Source organism: Vigna angularis, chromosome 10, assembly GCF_016808095.1.
Source record: "Vigna angularis cultivar LongXiaoDou No.4 chromosome 10, ASM1680809v1, whole genome shotgun sequence".
NCBI lineage: Eukaryota > Viridiplantae > Streptophyta > Magnoliopsida > Fabales > Fabaceae > Vigna > Vigna angularis.
Genome location: NC_068979.1, coordinates 20,754,763 through 20,772,342, shown reverse-complemented (window position 1 = coordinate 20,772,342; position 17,580 = coordinate 20,754,763). Strand labels below are relative to the sequence as shown.

Genomic DNA, 17,580 nt, shown 5'->3' with positions numbered 1-17,580 from the left:
ACGTTAACAGATTATATGGAATATGATATGAGATTTAAAATCAATGCATATTAAATGTGAAGAAACAAGAAATGCTACAAAAGGTTACCTATTAAAATAGATTTGGCATCAAAATGTTTGTCAAAATGCATGCAAGAAATAAAATTTTGTAGAAAACAGAATTCACAACTGGAACATGTCTATATCAATGAAAATTTTCAAGAAATGCAACAGAACTGATCAAATGCAATGGAATCACGAATTCATGTTGCAAACCAAGATTATGCAGCAAAAACACTTAGAGTGATACACAAGAACTTTTGACAGCAAATAAGAAATGAGCACTTAACTAGCTAAAACTAAATGAAGTAAAAGACACTATAATTTTAACATCTAAATCTAGCTAGAAAGTGTATCAATAAATTTGACTCCAAATGAAAGTAGTACACCAGGATAGATATCATGCATAGGTTATATTTCCTACATTTAGCATAGATATCATGCATTATTTTGTCGTTTATTTTCATTCATTCATTAGCTTAGTTAGATACATTCATTAGCTTCAAATTGTTTTCTTTTCATTCATTCATTAATTTTAAGTAGATAAGCATATTACTAATTAATTACTCTCTTTATATTTCAATTAATTTTTCTTTTTCCCCCACCTAACTTTTATATTACATTAGTGGGGAATTTAGGTTTTTTGGCTTTTATGCGACTAAAAAGTTGTTTCAACATGGTGCCACAATATCATTCCCTACAACCTAGACAAGAGCCTGATGTACACATATACTGCACCCGAGACGCATAATCCATGGAATCTTAGGATTCCATGGGGTATCCCGCAGAAGGGTAGCCTGACCAAAGCGCCGAGTTACCCAGGAGCATTCAATGAACTATCAACTTAGGGTTAGCCATGATAGGAGATTCCATCCCTTTACACCCGAGGTATCATATGCCTAGATCCCTAGGGGAGTCGTGAACATATGAAAATATGACAAAACAACTAATTCGACCATATACCTAATGACTTACAAAAATCAGGTTAGTCTTTACGCTTTGGATTAACGACTTTTTGCAGGTTGTTCCGAAAGACCTTAGACGACCTAACATTAGAATCATATTACACGCTAGTACCATGCTTCGTTGATTCCTTTGACATATTGAGCACACTGTTTGTCGACCCGATTCGTTGACTATAGTGTTGCCCTTACCACTTCCACAACCTTGAAGTATCTAGAGAAGGGTGGAAATGAGACACTCTGACAATTCATGGACAGATTCCCTAAAACAATGTCCACAATTTCAAATCTCAACCCAATTGCGATTATGCATTTGCTTATGTGTAGATTGTAGCCTAGACCCTTCCTAGATTCCCTCTACACGGAGAACCAAAGCAACCTAGATGAGCTCGGACAATATTTGGCCAAATACATGCCCATCGAGGAGAACAAGCTAAAGAGAGCCAAACAACACAACAACCTGATCGGTACGAGCAAAAAAGCAACGACATTAACCACCCTATACCCTAATACTAGTATTACATTCCCCAAAATGCAAGTAGAGACATCATATGAGACGTGCAACTTAGAGCTTATTTAACTCCTCGAGCTTTAACAACCTTCTTTTGAAGAAGAACTCACCAAAATGTGTGCCTATCACTAGACAATAAAACACAATATCGATGACTGTCGACACTTGAAGGAACTCATCGAAGATTTGATTTGATACAAGATCTTAGCCCGATTTATACTATAAAAAGGAAATCGTTGAGGACGAAGCTGAAGCTGAGAAAGATGCAACCCCACAGCCAAGATTGAGGACAGCTCGAACAGCTTGACACGATCGTACACTTTTCAAATACTAAACCTGTCCGAAACTAGTAATCCTCCAATGCACAACCGGCCTTATGTAGCCAAATTGTCTAACCTAACCTAGTCCATATTAACGGGAGCATCACACAGTCATCGGAAGGTTCTTGTGGGAAGGAAAAGATACCAAAAAGTTATCAACTTGATAATTCAATTTCCATAGCAAAGCTTGCTACCCATGACTTGAGGATTTCTCCCTGAATGACCCAAACCAAAGGATTCAATGTCCATTTCGTTAAATTGTTGTTTTATATATATATATATATATATATATATATATATATATATATATATATATATATATATATATATATATATCATAGTTGATTTTTTGTTAATATAAAGATTCTTCGATTGCACAAAATAGAGCGTCAAACTTTTACTTTAAAATAATAACATTAAAGCAAAAACATATATATTTCAAACATTTGATTACTTTTAAATTATTTCAATAATTTCATATAATATGTAAAATGATTTTAAAAATATATATTTTATTTTATTAACATATTTATGATTAGTTAAATACTTGTAGATAAAACCATGTATAAGTAATTGAAATGTAATTGGATGTAGAGGACAAAATATTAAATGTAGTGTAAAATTATACCATTATTAATAAAAAATATGAAGTTATTGCAGTTAGTTGTGTAAAAAGAATTATTTTTGCATATTGGTATTTTTGAGATGTTGGAATTTTATTTACATTTTGATTTTTATATGAAATTTTTTATCTAAATAGTTTTATTTAATAAATTTATTAAATAAATTATTGGAAGTCTTAGTAAAATTAATTTAAGTATATAAATAAATATAAATTTTATCTTAAAATTAGTTTTATAAAATTGAGTTAGTTTTATAAAATTGAATGAGATTTATAAGTTTACACTCATTCGATTTTTTAAATTTAACTTAGTCTTAAAATTTATATATTAATATTTTTTTTCTTTAAAGATAGTTAGAATATGAAATTGATCTCAACAACTAAAAATGTAATATTACAATTTATAATAAAAAAATTACTCAAAGTCACCGTACAACTAGAATGCATTAAAAATCACATAAAAATACAGTTTTCGTTCTTTATTATATGGTTTAATCATTCACTAAGTCCCTATTTTCGCATGGAATCTCAATTTCGTCCCTTTCTTTCTGAAAATATCAATTGGGTCCCAATTTTATGAAAATTGCAACAAATCGATCCTTTCCGTTAATTTGGCCAAACGGCGTTAAAAAAATTGATGAGTGAATGCTGAGATGACGAACGAGCGCTCGTCCAGCAGCGAACGAGCGCTCGTCCAGCAGCGAACGAACGCTCGTCGACCTCTTACTGCTGGACGACCGTTCGTTCGGTGGTCGAGCGCTCGTTCGCTGCTGGACGAGCGCTCGTTCTCTGGTGGTCGAGCGCTCGTTCGCTGCTGGACGAGCGCTCGTTCGCTGCTGGACGAGCGCTCGTTCGTCATCTCAGCATTCACTCATCAATTTTTTTAACGCCGTTTGACACTATTTAACGGAAAGGATCGATTTGTTGCAATTTTCATAAAATTGGGACCCAATTGATATTTTCAGAAAAGAAAGGGACGAAATTGAGATTCCATGTGAAAATAGGGACTTAGTGAATGATTAAACCTTATTATATCTGTACATGATGTAAAATCAACAAATTTTAATTTTAGTATCTAATTATTTTTATTTTTCTGAAAGTGAAAATTAATTGATTATTATTATATAATACTAATTAACTGATTATATATTACTCAATGGTTTTATATATATATATATATATATATATATATATATATATATATATATATATATATATATATATATATATATATATATATATATATATAACCCAGTTGTGATATAACGTTACTATGATAACTATTTTTTTCTATTTAAAAAATAAATTTTAATTATCTATCTTACAAAAATAATATTAAGGACTAAAATAATGATTTGAAATTGAATTAATTAATAACCTAAACTAAAATTTACATATTTTATGAAGATTAAAAATATTGATTTCAAGTTTTATAAGATGAAAAATAAGAAAAACTTATAAAAACCAAAATCTAAACTTGCTAATGTTGTGAACACTAAATACACATTTACAATTGTTTTTGCACTAAAATACTTTCTCATAAAACTTTTCTCTCATGAGACATTTTTGGAGTTTCTATTCTTACTAAAAATACCTAAATAATTACATTTTTTCCTATTTATGCGACCACTTAAACTATTAACAGAGATTCCTTTTTTTTCTTTCGTTAAAAAAAGTCCATTTAAATTAAAATTTATCTGAACAAAAAACACCTATAAAATAAAAAGAAAAAAATAATGTAGCAAAAAAAAAGGACCAGTGGTTGCATATACAGCGCGTGTGTGAGATGAGTCGTGATTGACATGACAACATCTAAATTTCTGGTGCACAAACGCAAGGCATTCGATTGGGCCCACAAGAAATCAAACTTTTTTTTCAATTTTTTTAATGATTAAATAAAAACAAAAAATAATGGACGTGTTTTTGTTGTCTATGTTCTGTTCCTTTGCGCTGCGCCTCGTAAAAACTGGCAGACAAAATACAATTGCGGGTGAAAGCTTTTGAGAGACAGATTCTTCTTCGTCACAGGTAACCAACCCATTTTCTAAATTCTCCAAATTTCAAATCTTTCGGGCGCATATTTTAATTTTCCCTGATTTTTTTTCTGAAGCTTCACCGTGGAAATGCTGTTTTTTTTAATTGTTTTTATATACTCAGGCTATTTATTTGAAGGTGTTATCGAGTTTTTTTATTTTTTTATTTTGGGTTTAATTTTAGTGTTTGGGTGATGAAACTGTTCTATTTGGTTTTTTAGACTTCAGGGCTGATCTAAAAAAAATTGAGATGTGAGGGTTTTGATGTTAACTTTGAGCATGTTTGATTTTGGGTTTGTTGGGACGAGCTTCTCCATAAACGCTTTCAGGAGGTAAAAAAAAAACAGATTGAAATTAGTTTCTCTATATCTTGAAATTAGATTTGCATAAATTAATTTGGAGAAACGTCCTCCTGTACTTCCCAAAATTTTTATTTTTAACTTATGCGTAAGTTAATTTTTATTTATGGAGAAGTCAGTTTTTTTTTTTTCTTTCCTTCCTAGTTTGTTCAAGCAGGCTCTGTCTAGAATTACATTAAAATATCAATTATTATGATTTTAGCCATATATTCACACAATTGGTTTCTTGATGAAGAATTGGTTCATGGTTTATTGATCTAGTTGAAGTAACATTAGGTAGCTTTTTTCTTGTATAAAAATCTTATACTGAGTTTTTCTACTACTTGCTTTTAGAGTATAAACATCCTAACATAAATCACATCACTTTAAAATTAGTTTTGAAATCATTCTTTTGTGATGCCTTCCATCAAGAGCTAGTTTCAATCACTCTAGTAGAGCATTACTGAATTTAGGTTCAGAAATATTTACATATTTTGAATCCTTAACCTTCTGATGGTCACATTAATTAATATCAGTCTGAATGCAGGTTGCTGAATTGAAGAATTATCAAAGTCTATCAGCTGCTCTTGATATGTGTAGAACTTGTTGGATTGTGTTAAAAGTCTGAAATACCATATTAATACATTCTCCAGTTACCGGCGAGCCCTTGGGTATCTGTTTGGACAAAGTAATGGCTCTTCCTGGTTCCCTGCAGTTGTCCCATGGATTGGGACTTTGCAGGAACTTGGGCTGCAATAAACATTCGGTACATAATTTCTCTATAATTCTGTATTCTTTGTGCACTGTTCATTATGTTATAATATCCATTCTCACCACTTTATGCTTTACAGAGGGCAACGGGACATGGCAAGTTACATTTATTTAGGGCAGGTCTTTCATATTCTATTTCGGTATGTTCTTAAAATATGGTGACTGTCTTGTTGCTTTCTGCTTATTCATTGTGCAGTTGAAGTATATCTTTAGCATTACATGGCTCTGTGTCCTCTTTTTAAGTTATAGATTTCTTGGTATAGTGGAGTTTTGGTTCAGTGCAATATCTGCCTATTATCATGCTTTTGTTAGGAAAACATGTTTTTAGTTTGATTTATAATAAGAGAAAAAGGCGGAGTAGTTGAAACAAGAGTTTTAAGGTTGATGTGTGATCACAAGAAAGGGCATATACAAAATGGCTAAAGACAATGATGCACATTGGTGTTACGCCAATCTAGAAAATGATGGAAAACAATTGTTTACGGTGATTCTAATACACTATGAATATTGCTGGAAGCCCCGATGAGGACAAAGGACTACCTTGTTTTAGCCCATGAAAAGGGAAAGGGGATTTTATGGTGAACAAGATATCTAACCTTATGTTTCAATAGAGAATTTCACAATTTCCAAGACATTCAAATACATTGAATTTGAATTGATCTTATTTCAAATTGTTTCATTTTTCACATGTATTGTTTGGATAATGCAATTCAAATTAATTTTAATTTTCTTGTTTGGATAAAATATTTCAGTTACCACCAAATTCAAAAAATTATTTAAATATCAAATAATTTTACCGTCGCTCTGGATTGATGTTCTTTTTTTGTTAAAGTTTTTCAAAAAAATATTCATTTTATATTTGCAAAACTTTTTCTCAAATTATGAGATTATTTTCAAGTTATGAAATGGTAGATCAGCCAAACCTAAGTAAGATAGTACTAGGTCAAGCTCATCCAAGGGTAGGTAGACTCTTCCTTAGTCAGAGTTAAGCCAAGTTGACCGAGCTTAGGTTGAGTCAAGTCGGTCTAGGCCTAGGTTGAGCCAAGTAGGCTTGAGCCAAAATTGAGCCGAGTTGGCTTGTTGGAAGTCCCACATCGACTAGAGATAAGGCCAATTCATAGTTTATAAGTGGGTGCAAACCTCACCCTACAAGCCGGTTTTGTGGGGTTGAGTTAGGCTTAAAGTCCACTTCTAACATGGTATCAAAGCCATGGTTAGAGTCTATCCTAGCGAGTTCTAAGTGGATATTCTATTCTTCTATTCTTCTATTCCACCCGCTATTGGGCCATTATCGGACCACCCAATTTCTACTATCATGCACGAGATGTCTATACCTCGGCATGAAGGGGGTTTGTGTTGGAAGTCCCACATCGACTAGAGATAAGGCCAATTCATAGTTTATAAGTGGGTGCAAACCTCACCCTACAAGCCGGTTTTGTGGGGTTGAGTTAGGCTTAAAACCCACTTTCTAATATGGTATCAGAGCCATGGTTAGAGCCTATCCTAGCGAGTTCTAAGTGGACATTTCTGTTTCCACCCGTTGTCGGGCCACTATCAGACCATCCATTAATTTCCACTATCACGCACGAGATGTCTGTACCTCGGCATGAAGGGGGTGTGTTGGAAGTCCCACATCGACTAGAGATAAGGCCAATTTATAATATATAAGTGAGGTGCAAACCTCACCTTACCAAGCCAGTTTTGTGGGGTTGAGTTAGGCTTAAAGTCCACTTCTAATATGGTATTAGAGTCATGGTTAGAGCCTATCCTAGCGAGTTCTATGTGGGCATTTCTGTTTCCACCCGTTGTCGGGCCGCTATCGGACCACCCCATTAATTTCTACTCTCGCGCACGAGATGTCTATACCTCGGCGTGAAGGGGGTGTGTTGGAAGTCACACATCGACTAGAGATAAGGCCAATTTATAATATATAAGTGAGGTGCAAACCTCACCTTACAAGCCGAGTTTGTGGAGTTTAGTTAGGCTTAAAGTCCACTTCTAACATGGTTGAAAGTCCACTTCTAACATGGTTTAAAGTGGAGTTTAGTTAGGCTTAAAGTCCACTTCTAACATGGTTGAACCTAAATTGAGTCAAGTTGGCTAGACTCAGATCGAGTTGAGTTGACTTGGACCTAGGTCAAGCTAAGTTGAGGCAATCCCACATTTAGTCGAGTTGAGACAAATCCACATTTATCTAAGTCAGGGTCGACCCACTTGTAGTCAAGTTGGGCTAGACCTAGGTCAATCCTAGACCGATCTAGACCATGTCAAGTTGAGTCATCCCAAGCCTCGGTTAAGCTAAGTCGGCCTAGGCTCAGTCGAGTCAAGTTGGCCCATGCTTAGTGCAGTCAACTTGGCTTGTGCCCGGTTGAGTCAAGTCAGCTTGAGCCTAGTCCAATCGAGTTGGCTCACATCCAATTGAGATGAGTCGCTCGATCGAGTCAAGTCGACCAGGGCCCTGTCGAGTTGAGTTAGCATAAAACTAATCAAGTGAACCTGAGCCAAGGTCAGGCCAAGTCAACCCGTGTGTGCCAAGGTTGAGTCGAATTGACTTTGGTCCAAGTCAAGCCAAGTTAGGGTAGGATCATGGTCATCCAAGTAGGGCTAGGCCCATGTGAAATCAAATTCGATTGGGTCCAACTTGGTTCAAGGTCCAGGTCGAGTTGGGCCAAGTGGGAACAAGAGAAATTGCATCAGGTTTGGCCAAGTCGAGTTGGGACGAGACATTGGGTCAAGAGGGCCATGTCAAATTGAGTTTGCTCTAGTCGAATTGGCCTAGACTTAGGTCGACCCAAACTGTGGAGATCAAAATATGAATTTGAGAATAAGAAGAATTTCAAATTTTTACTTTTAAGTGGAAATTGAAATTCTTTAATTTTAAGTAAATCCATTTACTCTAATGAAATTCTAGAATTTCAATCTCTTTCAAAATTCCTCACCCAAACAACATATTTTGTCTTAAAGTATTTCAAATTCTTAAAGAAAATGAATTATCCTCTTAAAATGCCTTATCCAAACACGAGATAAGGATTTGGTTTTTAACCAAGTTTAAAGACACCATGTCATGAATGTAGCCTACTTCACCTAGTGGAACAATGTTTTCATTGTTGATCTATAGTACACTTGACATCAAATGGTTTTTTATGTAGCTACAATCCTAGGTGTTCTATTTACTTCAATGAATCTCTTAGGTCTAGTTTGGAAGCTTCTAGAGTGAGATATTTTTTATTATAAAGCCCTACTGTTGAGGCTTTTCTAAAGTAAGAATATTAAGCTTCGTTAAGTTTATAGGTGCTAATGAAGAAGTTTGATTCATTTTCTTCCTTGATTAATTTTTAATTTTCATCTCCCATTAGTGTTTGTTGAGAAATTTATCTGAACTGGCTTGTATGCATTAGCATTCTACCAGATTCTGCAATATTGTCAAGCAATAATGTTGGTTGTTATGGTGTTTCTTAGCTGCCTAGATTAATTGATAATTGAATGTTTACATTATAGTATTAAGAATAACTTGATATTGTCTTTTCAAAATTAAGAAATGGTTCATTCATTTTCTTTTTGTTAGAATATACAGTGAGACAATCTTTTGTTGTAGTTCATGAGACAGGAATGTGGGGGTTTTCAATACCTTCGTTATATAAACAAGCCAACACATACATTATCATGCAAGGGCCGATCTTTTAAGTGTCATTGTCTTTTAGTGCCAGGTCAACCAAATGATCTTCCTGCTGTTAAGGCAGCTGCTACCGTGTTGGCTAGGTAATATTTGTGTTTTTACAGCCAATTAATGTACCAATTGAAGCAATCTACCTGTCTTTTTGTTAATATATGTTGGTATGGTTGTTTTAGATGTAGGAGGAAGAGAGATAGAGAGAATGAAAGTATAATTGATATTAACTGAGTTGTATTACAAAATTTTTTGATGTGTTCATAAGACTTAGAGTACCTGTCTTTATTTATACTAATAATATTCCCTATTAGAAAGCCGCTGGGCCACAAGAGTAGGAGGGTTGTTGATGTCTCTTAAAAGACACAAAGCCAGTTGTGCGGTTAGTTAGGATCACATCTCTAGGAAAACTGGGGCCTGATTGATGTCTCTGATCTCACTTTGCACAATTTGAATAAAAAACGGGTAAATCTGAGTAGAGGAAGCTGTAGGTCAATAAAAAAGAGAGAAGTGGCCAAAGACTATTAGAAGCACACTAAAATTGTACACTGTAGGAGATAAGAACTCTTAGATGAATGTGTGTTAAGGCATGCCGGAAAGTTATAATAACTGAACAAACCAATGAAGGAGACAACCAAAATAAATAAAGACCACTACTAAAACGGCCAGAAGTAGGATATGAAAGCCATAAAACTGTTTGAAACACACTGGTAAATGAGAATGAAATACTAATTGATATTAACTATTTTGTATAAAAATGTTTGTATGTTCAACAAAGGTATAACGCTAGTATTTATACTAATCGTAATCCTAACTAATTAAGAAAATAAATCATGATTTGATAAGGAAATATAATAACCAATCGTAAGTTATTAATAAGGAAATCTAGAGGTTAATATGAAAGAATATTATTGAATATTTCCATGTGTTATAATTATTCGCTTGTGTGTCTTTTTGCAGGTCTAGTAATTTGTTACAAAATAATCCTATCATAGTGAAGTTGATTCCTGCAATTGGCGTTATCATTTTTGCAATATGGGGTGTTGGTCCATTATTGTTCCAGACAAGGAAAATACTCTTCCAGGTTATAGCGCTGTTATTATTCTTTTTTCCTGTATTAACTATTTTATCTGATTCAATGCAATTGATACCTAACTCTGATACTGTAGAGGAGTGATAATAGTTGGAAGAAAAGTACCACTCACTATATAGTAACTTCTTACCTTCGGCCATTACTGTTATGGACTGGAGCAATACTTATTTGCAGGTCTCTGTTATGATAATAACTTTATCAGATTCTGAATTTGTTATATCTTTCTTTGATATTCTTCGTGTGCTGACATATCCACTAACTGCAGAGCATTGGAGCCATTAATTCTACCTTCAGAACCTGGTCAGGTTGTTAAGGACCGGCTTCTGAATTTTGTGAGATCATTGTCAACGGTTCTGGCCTTTGCCTATTGTTTGTCAAGGTGTGCCTATTTCCTTACCTTCAATTGATCTACTGATGAATATTTTGTCACTTAATGATGTACTTAAGCACTTATATAGGTTTTTCTTCTTCGTTTACTAGGGAAATGGTCCGATTTTCTATTATTATGACAAACTGTGATACCTTACATATTTATTATCTCAGCTTTTTATGTGCTTTATGATAGGGACCGTTCAGCTATAGTTCTTCCAAGATTATCATTGTTGTAGCCAGTTTGAGTACTTTAGCTGGATTTGTGGTCCCAATTTACAGTGCTTACTAAATTTTTCATCCATAAACTTAATTGTGTGATTCTCTGGTGTAGTGTAATTCAACAATCACAGAAATTCTTTGCGGAGGCTACTGATGCAAGTGAGACGAGAAATGTATGTATCTTTTCTTTTTGTATAGACAATAGACATCACAGTTATATGAATTTAAACGTCATAAATATGTTGTGGATTCCATATATTTTATCACCTGTTGGCTGTCATAAATTTAAATACATATTATGACTAACGTGATTTATCAATCAAACAGCCAATGACATTAGTTGGGCGATATATTTTCCTTATTAAATGATAAGTAATGTTTCAGCTTTTGGATGTAGCATTTCTACCTATCAATTTGTTTTATGCATTATCAATCTTCTAAATTAACTTTTATCTCCATAAAAATGAAGAACTGAGAACACTTAGATATATCATGGCTATATCTTTTGCTATGTACATAGGCTAAAAGAATTTATAATGGGTGTGTATGTATTTAGATTATGTATCATGTATAGAAGACCAGTAGCTTGGCAACAGCATTGCCAATTGGATATAATTACTATAAAAATCTGGATTTTGGTGTATTGCTCGGTTATTTGTTATGGTTCAACTTTAATGACATAATAAATTTTCTGTTTTTCTTAGATGGGATTCCAATTTGCTGGCAAAGCTGTTTATTCTGCAGTATGGATAGCAGCCTTTTCATTGTTCATGGAATTATTAGGCTTCTCTACCCAGAAATGGGTTACTGCAGGAGGTCTTGGGACAGTTTTGCTGACCCTTGCTGGTCGTGAGGTGTGGGATTGATTTATCGTTTCTTCTAATCATCACAATTCCCTTGAATTTTAATGGCCAGAATGTTATTGTGGCACTTGTTGACATTAAGTGTTATATATTCAGATATTTACAAACTTCCTTTCAAGTGTGATGATTCATGCAACTCGGCCTTTTGTGGTTAATGAATGGATTCAAACAAAGATTGAAGGATATGAGGTTTCTGGTACTGTCGAGGTGTGTTAAACTGTACTTTTAACATTTGAATGGGGGAATTACTTCTGTTAAATATGTGCCTAATTGTTTTATATGTAATAATAACTTAGCAGAAGGACATTACAGAGTATGGTGTAGTGTTTGATACCAGTCATTATTAAATGGCCATTGATGTTTTCATGCTATGCAGCATGTTGGCTGGTGGTCACCAACAATTATTAGAGGTGAAGATCGTGAAGCTGTTCACATTCCAAACCACAAATTTACAGTGAATGTTGTGCGGAACCTTAGTCAAAAAACACATTGGCGAATCAAAACTCATCTAGCCATTAGTCATTTGGATGTAAACAAGATTAATGTAAGAAACAGTTTTATTGTTTATTTTTATGGTTAATTTTTTTCACTCATATTTGAGCATTTTATGATAATTATCCCTAGATGTGACACATGTTTTAATGCTTCTGTAGAACATTGTTGCTGACATGCGGAAGGTATTGGCCAAAAATCCTCAAGTTGAGCAGCAGAGACTGCACAGGAGAGTGTTTTTGGACAACATAAATCCTGAAAATCAGGCTCTTTTGGTTAGTATGGAGTAGTTAATCTTGCAAATCAATGATTCTATGCTAACTGAACAGGATCTTAATTCTTAAATACTATTTTATTCTTTATTCCCTTTTTCCATAAATATTTAGCTACAGTAATCATTGTGCCATAAACAGTTTGAGGAAGAATTCATTCTGTACTTAGCTTTTTATAGATAAAATTAACTTTTAGTTCCCTAAGACAAAATCGTGTATTCTGTAATCTGTGATCTAACTTGAGTTTTTGTTATAATCATTATTCATGCTTTCAACCTACCCGTGAACTTCATTACGATTCAATTCATTGAAAAGTTATAACAGAGCAGCAAACGGTATATCTATGAATCTCTAGTTTTCTTCCTCCTATTATGCTTTATATTTAGATCAATTTTAATTTATTTTTAGGTTTCATGTTAAATATCATCTTTAAATACTTGGGATATTTTTGTTAATGCCGTTTTCACTGTCCAAAATAGGGTACTTAAAATAGGTTAATGAATACTTGAAATAAGTTGATATTTGATAGTCTACATGGTTTATCGTCTAAACCTTAAAAAAGTACTGCAACGTACCTATATAAACGGTACATACCTGCTTTTGTTACGTGTGCATCTATCATGTTCCATCATGTACCTATATTAACAGATTGGAACTTTCATCAATCATGATCAAACCTGACGATTGCCCATGTTTTATCTATGTAATGTATGGTAGTAATATATATTTATAACATTTCTTTTCTATGATTTCCTCAGATTCTGATATCTTGTTTTGTTAAGACCTCACATTTTGAAGAATATCTTTGTGTTAAGGTAAGAATACTTCCTTATTTATCTAAAATAAAACATCTGCAGTGAGATAAGCATCTCAAAAACTGAGATTTCTTTCAATTTTGTATTATTGTTCTTGGATTTAGCTGATTTTTCAACCTTTTGAATTTTGAAAAATAGGAAGCAATACTGCTGGATCTTCTTAGAGTTATAGGCCATCACCGAGCCAGACTTGCGACACCGGTTCGTACCCTGCAGAAAGTATACAGTGATGCTGACTTGGATAATATACCGTTTGCAGATTCCACATTTGGTGGAGGTCCGGTCACAGTACCTAACCGCCCATTATTAGTGATTGAACCATCTTACAAAATCAATGGAGACGATAAGATGAAAAGTCGATCTGCACGACCAGTTGTTGATCAAGATAATAAGACATCGAACTCTGATGCAAATGGAAACTCCAAGACACCTGTGACATCTAATTCTGACACAAATGGGAAAACAGTTGTGACACCCAAACCCGACCCAGAAGTGGGTGAGAACAAGCCACTGAAATTAGATTCAAACAAGGAAAACGTGGAGGTTCCAGAATCTTCTTCTAAATCTAAAGTATCTGGTTCGGTAGTAGAAAATTCAGCCCAGAAGGACATAGATTCCAAGCAATCCAAGGGTCAGACCACTAAAAACATAAAGCCAAATATTGAGTCTGAGAATGTAGTGCCCTCCTCATCTAACAGTGCTGACAAAACTGGTGGACTTAATGTTAATATAGCATCAAAACCGCAAGGGGAAAAGAAACCTGCTGCACAGCCTCAAGCATCCAGGACTGTTCTTGAAGAAAATATAGTACTAGGTGTTGCGTTGGAAGGATCAAAGAGGACCCTTCCCATTGATGAGGAGATTGACAATATTGACAATGTAACATCTCGAGAGGCAAAGGAAATGGCTGCATTGCAGGGTGGAAATGGACCTCCAAAGGCTCTAGATGGAAATGACTAGTTGCTGTAACAAGTGAGTTCAACTAGTTAGTTGTTTTGAACATTAATGTTCCAAATCCAGTAGTGCACTGCTTTGAAGCAGTTTCCCACCACTAGGAAATTGTATATATTGCCATTTCATGTGTCACACCCCTTCTACAAATGGACTCGAGCTGTATTGTCATATCATTGCATTATAATTGCTGTTTCAGAAGTATATGGAAAAGGGGTTTTCAAATAGTTTAGTATGTATTTTTACTTTACTGGAATCACAAATGAACAACTAAAAAATTTATATCTACACTTCATTGTTAAAAGAACATCAAGTATTGGGTTATCATCACAACCTTTTCTATGCAGTAAAGTGTCAATTCTTCTGCAAAAGTATAGATTGTTTTTTCAACTACAACATTATACGCCCAATTTTGAATTGCATGAAAAGCTGACTGCAATAGATTGAAAGCTTTCTAAATTCGTTGCTATTATTAACAGGTCATCTGGTGTGCTAGAAATCAACTCATCTTTGATGGAATTTCTGAAAGTGCTGTTGGATTGCATTTCATGTGCCTATGATAAGGATTCCAGGTGCTAGTGGGAATACTATACAGATATCTTAGATAAACCAACCCTTAACTTTTGTGGTTTTAAAGGTGAATTTAATTAGAGATTATCAGAGAAATTTCATAGAAGGTCTAATATGCTTTATGGCTGAAATCCGTGCTCTGTGCCATGGTCTCAGGCACAGTGGAATAATGGCTTTAATCAGATAGTGTGTGTGCTATTCTGACTCATTTGCCAAATTGGGGGCAGCATCTACCAGTAGTTTTTTATTTTCTTCCACATCTCATCTCTTTGAACATCAACAAAATATGTTGAATTTTCAAAATCCAATCACGTAATTATATTTTGACAACTGGATTAGGATAATAAATATTATAATTTATTGCTATTAGCATGACAGTTCTTTTAATTAATTCGTACAAGTGGTTGTATTGTGTTTAGTAATTAAGTCCACTGATCAATTCTTGGAAATGTAAAAAGAATGTCGGTTTTTTAATAATTTAAAAGCTATATATATATATATATTTTTAATTATCTTTTAATAAATCATGAGAGAAGATAAGGGCATGTTACAAGTTCATTACGTTAAAGGACCTAAAAAAGCACATAATTTATATAAATTAAATATATATATTTTTCGGAGAAAATTAGAATTAGTTAATTTTTAAAACATTAATTCAATTTAATTTTTTAATTTTTAAATATATAAATTTAATCATTTTAATTAAATTTTGTTAAATTTATTTTATATTTTAAATGTTTAATTAGTATAAATTATTTACTTTGACATATTTTTATTTTAATATTAATTAAAAAACTTTAATAAATAGTTAAAAAGCTAAATTCACATATTTTTCAAAAATAAAACATTAAATTGTCTAAAATTTTAAAAAGAACCTAATTCAATTTTTACTTAAAATTAAAAAATAAAAAAACATATTTAAACTTTAAACTTATGATTAGTCTATCTCTATTTTAATATGCGCAATGCAAAAGATGAACTTTTGATTTATATTAAAAGGTGTTATTATATATAATTATATTATAACTAAACTTTCTAAGAAGAAACATCTTTAAAACTTACTGATTATGGTTTAGATTTGTGATAGACAATTTGTACTGTAATTTAAAGTTATTTATCTATTTAGGTTTTTTAATATTATAAATTAATTTAGAAATAAAGGTCAAATTGATAAACTGAAAAAGAGAATATTCATCTTGGGGGGATATTGCCTTAAAACATTATCATTTGAACTAGTTATTTTTAATGTTATACAAAAACGAAATTACATAATATATAATATCCTCACCTCACTGTACATTACTACTTAGTGAAATCACAGGCACGTAGTGTAGTCTTTATCATAATACTTTTTATTTAGTTAAAATTTAATTATTGTAATACTTTTATTGCTTATGTGTATACAAATTTTAATTTTCTTTTCTAATATTTATTTATTTATTTTTGTATTGTTTTATTCAAAATTTGAAATGTTTTTTAAGAAGTTTAAATTTAAGACAAAAAATTAAAATTACCTGATAGAGACAAATATAATCGGAGAAGATCTTTTGAAAGTTTAAAAAAGATGAGAAGTGAGAAAAAAACAGTCTTGACAGTTTTAAAAAATAAATAAAGCTGTTTAAATAAATTAAAAGATATACTAAAAAATAAAGAATTAAATATTTATTTAGTCTTTACATAAACTTTCTCAGGATGATTTATCTGTGATGAGATGATATTTAATTTAAATATATTTCGGTTATTTCATAAAATAATTTATTTAAGTTAATAAGCTAAGTTGCTTGATTATGACAGTTAGTGCAATTTGTGCGATTTCTCCACAATTTTTTGAGCAACTGTTGTAGTGAAATAAGATTAAAAATGAGTAAAATCATGCATTACATATTGTAATAAAATAATTAAATCAGCCGTACGAATATGCAGTTCAAAGAATTTTCTGTACTTTGAATATGTCACAATTCAAACTTGATTGCTTTCATATAAAGCACATTTTCTAGAAGCTACTTCCATATATTTCACAAGGAAAATGTTTTCTTTTACACAATATCCATCACTCATTTGTAGAGCTGTTTTAGTTATTAAAAAAATTAAAAATTTTATATTTATAAATACAGAGAAAAATTAAAGAATAAAATAATATATATAAATATATAAAAATTTGTTAGATGTCATATCTATTTCACAACTGATCTTCACCCTACCATACAATTTATGGTTTGATAAGATTGATAATTAAATAAATAAAATTTAATTAAGTCTTAAGTATATTATAAATTTAAATATTTTCAATTAAATTTTAAGTATTTAATATATATCTTTGTTTTCTCGGACATCATCATTTGCTCTCTATCGGCCAAATTATTCTTTTTTTCTCTAAAAATGAACTAACTATCAAATTGGAAAACTTAAAAGAGATAAAATCTGAATTGATAAAAAAAAAACTAAAGATGAGAAAACAAAATACTTATAAATTTCGTTGTTCAAATATATATATATATATATATATTATATATATATATATATATATATATATATATATATATATATATATATCCCCAAGTCAAGTGCACTTTAATTTATGGTCTTCTAATAATGTATTAATGAAAGTTACTCCTGTTTTGTTTTTAAGTGATTGGCTGAATGCTCACGACAAATGAACCAATTAAAGAA

At 32.3% G+C, this 17,580-nt stretch overlaps 1 protein-coding gene across 3 annotated transcripts; it reads left to right on the top strand.

Moving 5' to 3' along the window:
• Positions 1 to 4,355: 4,355 nt before the first annotated feature.
• Positions 4,356 to 15,167, top strand: LOC108319851 (mechanosensitive ion channel protein 2, chloroplastic). Of its 3 annotated transcripts, none has more exons than XM_017551139.2 (15): positions 4,356 to 4,482; positions 5,373 to 5,591; positions 5,677 to 5,736; positions 9,192 to 9,355; positions 10,224 to 10,347; positions 10,433 to 10,530; positions 10,622 to 10,735; positions 11,060 to 11,120; positions 11,652 to 11,801; positions 11,907 to 12,017; positions 12,187 to 12,354; positions 12,464 to 12,577; positions 13,333 to 13,389; positions 13,528 to 14,361; positions 14,820 to 15,167. In XM_017551139.2, the coding sequence occupies exons 2-14, from the start codon at positions 5,517 to 5,519 to the stop codon at positions 14,347 to 14,349; spliced, it is 2,118 nt and encodes a 705-aa protein (XP_017406628.1). In that variant the 5' UTR covers positions 4,356 to 4,482; positions 5,373 to 5,516; the 3' UTR covers positions 14,350 to 14,361; positions 14,820 to 15,167. The 3 variants fall into 3 exon arrangements, with proteins under 3 accessions (XP_017406628.1, XP_017406630.1, XP_052725148.1); XM_017551141.2 differs by having other exon boundaries at positions 4,387 to 4,482; positions 5,362 to 5,591; XM_052869188.1 differs by lacking the exon at positions 4,356 to 4,482 and adding an exon at positions 4,696 to 4,819.
• Positions 15,168 to 17,580: the final 2,413 nt, after the last annotated feature.

What these genes read in the sequence shown, in the direction of transcription:
- LOC108319851 (XM_017551139.2), top strand. Translation starts at nt 5,517, where the DNA reads ATGGCTCTTCCTGGTTCCCTGCAGTTGTCCCATGGATTGGGACTTTGC. An exon ending in TGGGCTGCAATAAACATTCG is followed by an intron (nt 5,592 to 5,676) that starts GTACATAATTTC and finishes TATGCTTTACAG; the next exon opens with AGGGCAACGGGACATGGCAA. An exon ending in CAAGGAAAATACTCTTCCAG is followed by an intron (nt 10,348 to 10,432) that starts GTTATAGCGCTG and finishes CTGATACTGTAG; the next exon opens with AGGAGTGATAATAGTTGGAA.